General features: G+C 44.5%; 1 protein-coding gene across 1 annotated transcript in view; it reads left to right on the plus strand.

Moving 5' to 3' along the window:
* Positions 1 to 2,925: 2,925 nt before the first annotated feature.
* LOC112958308 (sodium- and chloride-dependent GABA transporter 1-like) overlaps positions 2,926 to 5,567 on the plus strand; it is a 25,134-nt gene continuing 22,492 nt past the window's right edge. Inside the window, exon 1 of the mRNA XM_026052127.1 lies at positions 2,926 to 3,163. Within this exon, the coding sequence (XP_025907912.1) occupies positions 2,926 to 3,163 (238 nt within the window). The remainder of the gene's footprint in view (positions 3,164 to 5,567) is intronic.

Here is a 5,567-nt window from a genome sequence, read left to right on the forward strand (position 1 = left end):
CACAGAATGTGAGACTGTCTCTCAGTCCTTGGTCATAGAGAAAAAGTCCACCTAATGGTACTAAACCCAAAAAAGCAGGTGCACTCTCTAGCTAAGAGTATGCTAAGAGAAACTCGACCCAGTACTTGTTGCATTACTGTATTCATTGCCTAACTCTGACACTGTTATGGACAGGACTAGGCAGGATGGATCTCCAGTGGATCCATTTCACTGTTTTTAAATTATATCTCTTGGCTGTAGAGAAATTTCTGTAAACCTCATTAGTGTTTGGCACTAGAATAGAGTATATTTTTCAATAGCTGGAGATGAAGGAAAGACCTGCTTCTTCAGTTAGATGAAACTGCTGGCATGGTTTGCCTGTGTCCTCTGAACCCCAAGTGCCTAAAATATGGACTAGGATCCCTTCATTACAACATTTCTTGAGTACTGTGAAGGCAAGAAAGAAAGAACAGAAGATGAGCAGGATTTTTTTTTTTCTTTTGAAGATAGCAACTTACCTACTGTTTTTTGTCTCAGAAGAAAAAAAAAAATGAGTCAAAATGGTTTCTGCTGAGCATAATATGTCTCCAGGCATAGCTAATTATCCTGACTTAGCCCAGCTCTGAATTCTTCCCAGGGGTTTTAGTGCTATTTCTTCTGTTTTGATTTATAAATTGTCTTTATTTTACTTTCCTCCTACATGTTCAGTACAATCTCTTTGCTATGTGCCTTACCGAAGAGGCAGGAATTGGTGAGACAGCGCTGTCAGAGAGTGCAGGTCAGAAAGAGTATCCATTAGTAAATGCCTGTTTTGAGTGTCCAGAAATGCTCTCTTCCTGGCAGATGTGTGGTGAGCCATTTGGAACAGGCTCTTCTCGCCAGAAGGCTTTTGTGTGCTGTCRTTTCTGGGTTTACCTGTAACCATCCTTCAGCTATAATGGAGTAGTTTATCTCAGGGCTGCCTTTGTAGATGTAGAGGCTTTGGTTACGGCTTTTATCCTGCCACAAGAAGTTTTGTGGCTTCTCCAATTGCATATCAGAATAAATTATAGCTATTTTCTGGTTCAGCCATTCTCTTTACAATTGATACAATTTCTTTAATCTCAGCGACAATTCTGCTGAAAATGAAAACCCATCTGTTGTAAATTATGGAGTGTYGGTTGTAGTAAGAATCAACTTATTCAGGCTTAACTTAGGAGATCCAGCTCTGTTCAGAGCACTTCAGGAAAGCTAGGTAATGAATAGCTGAAGCTTCTCATGGGACAAATAGGTACCTGTTGCTTATGAGAGGAGACTGACAAGAATAAATAACTGGAGTAAATTCATCTTTAACTGCTTGGGTATATTACCTCCTCATGGCGTTGTTTTCTTGCCTGATATCTACTTGATATGCATCCATATGGAAATGCTTTCATCAACAGACTTTTCCAGAAAATTGTATTCTGGTCAGCATTATAGCTTTTGAAGGGGACTTCATTTCATCCTTGTGTAAAGTAAGCTAAGAACTAGGTGAGATCAAAGGCCATTCTACTTCCAAATCCTGTCTTCAGCACTGGTGAAAGGCAGGAAATGAGGTAACAGAATAAAACCAGCAAATACATGGATGRAGACTTCTCTAGATTATACTCTCTACCTCCAAGAGATTTCCTTAGGTAAGGATACCTCCTAATGGTAGCCTCTGAAGGATTCTTTTAATTATTTTTATTCTGATTAGATTCCTTTTAAAGCCATATAAACTCTCAGAATMCACAGAGCTCAAGAATGTGGAGCTTGGCTATATAGCTGTGCATTATGTGGAACATCACCTTTTTCTCTTTTTGTATCTGCCATCTGCTACCTTGATTGAATTCCCTGTAGTTCTCATGTTAGAAACAGTGAACACATTCTCTATGACACTGATACATTTATAGACCTCTGTCAGTCATCTCTTCTACAAGACAATGAATCTGAGTTTTAGTCATTCATCATACAGATGATCAACACCTTGACCAGGTTTTTGAGATGTGAGTGCAATATGGTTTAATGCACCGATATGGGAATGCCGTCTGTTATCTCTTTCTTTCTGAATTGTTTTGCTGCACTGGTTACATACTTCTTAGGTCCTCAAGCCAATGGAAAAATCCTTGCATTTTTGATCAGATTTTTTTCTGCTTAATCCTCAAGACTTTGATCCTGATTTAGTGGGATTTTGGTGGTCCACAGGCTGTCTCTATGCAATTACGATTACTACATGAACATCATCTGTTGATTATAGTATCATATATGGCCTGGTGTGCAAGAAGGCATGGAGTACATGAGAGGCTTCTTCATGACAAAGGGGCAGTCCCTACACTGTGCTATGCCCACCTCTTGGAGAGCACATCGTGGCCCCAGTGGACTGAGCTCTGCTGTCCTCAGAGGTGACATCGCAAAGTTACACTACCCTGGGCCAGCATAGACCTCTTTGTGCCATGCATGTTCTCTGGCAGATCTCTGATATGTGTTTTGTRTCCTGGAACTAAGGGAAGTGACACTCTAAGTCACTACCATGACTTCCTTGCATGCGTACTTGACCTACAAACTTTTCTTACGGAGTAAGCGTTGGGATAAGGGCAGATAAGAGGTGAAGGGTTTGATATACAGAGGTGATAATGCGGCTTGAAGCTATTGTAAGCACTTAGTGTGAACAAGACTCTGCTCAAAGGGAGCAAAATCAYCCTCTTTTCATCCCTGGACAAAGCAGTGGGGATCAGAGAGGCTGTCCTGATGTGCACAAGACTAGCTGTCAGCTCCAGTGTGGCTCTTTCCCTAAGCCCTGTACACTAATGGAGGATAATTTCTCTCTTTACTTTTTTTGTCAGGAGCTTTGCCCACGCCTCTCCATTTTGTCTGAGCTTGGCTGGAGCTGACGCTGCCCCCTCTGCTCCTTCAGTCTCTAAGCAAGAGCAACTGTGCACAAGAGCCATCATGGGCAAGATGGACAACACGTCTGTGGAGATGAACTCTCCCTCTGAGGTGAAGCAAGCAGCCCTGGAGGAGCCGGAGCCCATCACCCCAGAGGCTGTGAGCACCAAGAAGAAGAAGGARATCCCAGACAGAGGTTCCTGGAAGGGGAAATTTGACTTCTTGCTGTCCTGTGTAGGCTATGCCATTGGTTTGGGCAATGTTTGGCGCTTCCCGTATCTCTGTGGCAAGAATGGAGGAGGTGAGAGTGCCACGACTGTGCTCATGCTTCCCTGAGCAGCCTTATCGCTTGAATGGGTTTTGGTTTGCTGTGAGTCTAAGTAGCCAGTTTTCTGGCTGAGAGGTCTCTCATAACGTGAGTTATGCGGACAGTAGTTCCCATTCTCTGTGRCTTTACTGAAAAGTGCAGGTTGGAAAAGAACAGCACAAAGACATGTAAAAAGAAATTTGAATTTTATAAAGCTTTTGTCATCCAAATTTGCAGGGCTACAACAAACTGTATCTATGGTCCTCACATTTTCAAGGAGAGTATACATAGGTACATATGCAAATAGGTGCATGTTTGTAAGTTCCCAAGGAAAACCAGTTCTGTCTGCTGAAGGTAGGTTTCTCTTCAGTCTAGGATATTTTTAAAGGATAACTATTTTTACCTTTGAATTTGGTTTGTATTTCTGAGGATATCAAATCAGAAGATTCACATTGATCATAGCAGGGCCATGTAGAAATAAATGCATCAAGAGTGCACACACACATCATCTGTATTTACAGTCTTTGTGCAGAGCTGTGGCTAACTTTTGCCACTGTTGTAATAGAGGTTGGCCTCTGCTTCCTGTGTATCTATATTCTGTTATCAGATACACAGCTAGTGTGAGGTGGTTCCCAGATGAGGTTAGGAAGAAATAGTTGCAATGTTCTGTGTTTCCGGGAAGCAGCAGTTTCACAGTAGGAGGGTTTTCAGGGAGTCACATGGATGGAAATTAACTTTGCCTTATTACAGTGCTGAGAAAAGGATCCCAGTAATAATCTCTTTTGCAAAGACTGGAAAACTGAGGCTATAAGAAAAGGAGGCCCTTTATGAGGGATTTTGGTCTCTGTATGATGCAGTTGGTAACAGTGCCCTTGCTTGTGGATTATTAGTAGCGGCATCTCTGACCCTTTTTTTGCCCTGCGACATCTCTTCCTTGCCAGTCCCCAGCTAACACCTTGCCAGTTTCTTGCAGGGATAAAGAAAGGCAGTTTGAAATGCATCTCAACAGTGTTGAGCTAGAAATCAAGAGATTTGGGAGATCAGTTCCCTGCTCAACTACAGACTGTCTGCCTGACTTGGATCGGGTCAAAAAATATACCCTTGGTAGTTCAGCTACTCTCTGTAAAATAGGCTATTTCTTCTTCCCCAGCAGGGAGGTGCTTTCGTGAAGGGGAGCATGTGCCTGCTTTGATGTCAGTAAGCTAAAGAGCCCGCTCTTATCCTCCATTCCCACCTTTTCCATTGATTTTTGCCTCTGTTGCTAACACGATCTTCTCTCTCTGCATGAAATCTGATTACCTCCTTGAACCATTTCTCAAAATTTTCATTCTTAGTCCAGACTTGTCCTCCTCACCTTTAAGGCTGCATATATAAACTTAGTAGCATGTTGCTCTTTGCTTCCCTCTTAGCTCTTGTTAATAGGTCTCAGAGTTCATGTCCCATGTCACATTCATTCATGCTGCTCACAGGGTTTCTGTTCACTCATCTACTCGACACTTTTTCTCTCTCTCTTTCTTTCAATTCTCCCTCAGATCCCCTTCATTGCTTGCTCTCATAACTTCCCCTATGCACAGCCCACTGTTTGCAGTCCCTGTTGTAGACTGAGTAGGTTCACTCTTCTTGTTCCCCCTTGGAAAGGAGGACACAGGTCTAGTTCCTATACAACCATCTGTCCATGTAACTCCATGGCATTTAAGGAGATTTTGCCCCTTTCTCCAAAGCACTCAGAGCTAGTTCCAGCTGGAGGCAGGACAGTATGTAGGCTAACGACTTATGCGTTTTGACAAGGCAGTTACTATTTTGGTGGGTCACTTCGCACAGAGGTGTGAGCGTGCAGCTAAGCCAGGCGAGGTTTGGAGCAATCAGCCCAAGTCTTGCAGGGGACCCGGGGCAATGCTGGGTTGGCTGCGGCCAATGCTGGTTTGCCAGTTTAATCATGCCTCACTGTAGCCCCTCTCTGTGGCACTCCATATGAAACTAGCCCCACGGCTATCTCACAGCACGGGTGCAAGAGGCTTGTTTTTTTGGGCGTAGACTTTGCATAGTGATTTCTGTGCGATCTCAAGCAAACCTTGACAGCTAGAGCTGGAAGAGACAGCTCAGTCTCTTCACACCCCGAGGTGGGGGGCGACAATACCTATAATTACATGAAGGCTGTTTTGAGGCTAAAATAAACCCCATTTGCAAAGCCAGCCGCGATCCTAAGATGGATGCGCCACAGCAGAGCGCCGGGCTATTATTAGCACTAGCCGCGCAGCACAGCGGGCGCCGCGGGGGCTGGCGGCTCTCGGCGAGCACGCGGGGCGGCTGGAGCGAGGCGCTTTGGCCCGGCCGTGCGCGTGGCGCAGCGGGCCGCATCGCGTGCGGCCCTCGCCCCCGCGCACCCCGGCACTGCGGC

This window comes from Nothoprocta perdicaria, unplaced genomic scaffold, assembly GCF_003342845.1.
Source record: "Nothoprocta perdicaria isolate Ctin4 unplaced genomic scaffold, notPer1 scaffold_84, whole genome shotgun sequence".
Classification (NCBI taxonomy): domain Eukaryota; kingdom Metazoa; phylum Chordata; class Aves; order Tinamiformes; family Tinamidae; genus Nothoprocta; species Nothoprocta perdicaria.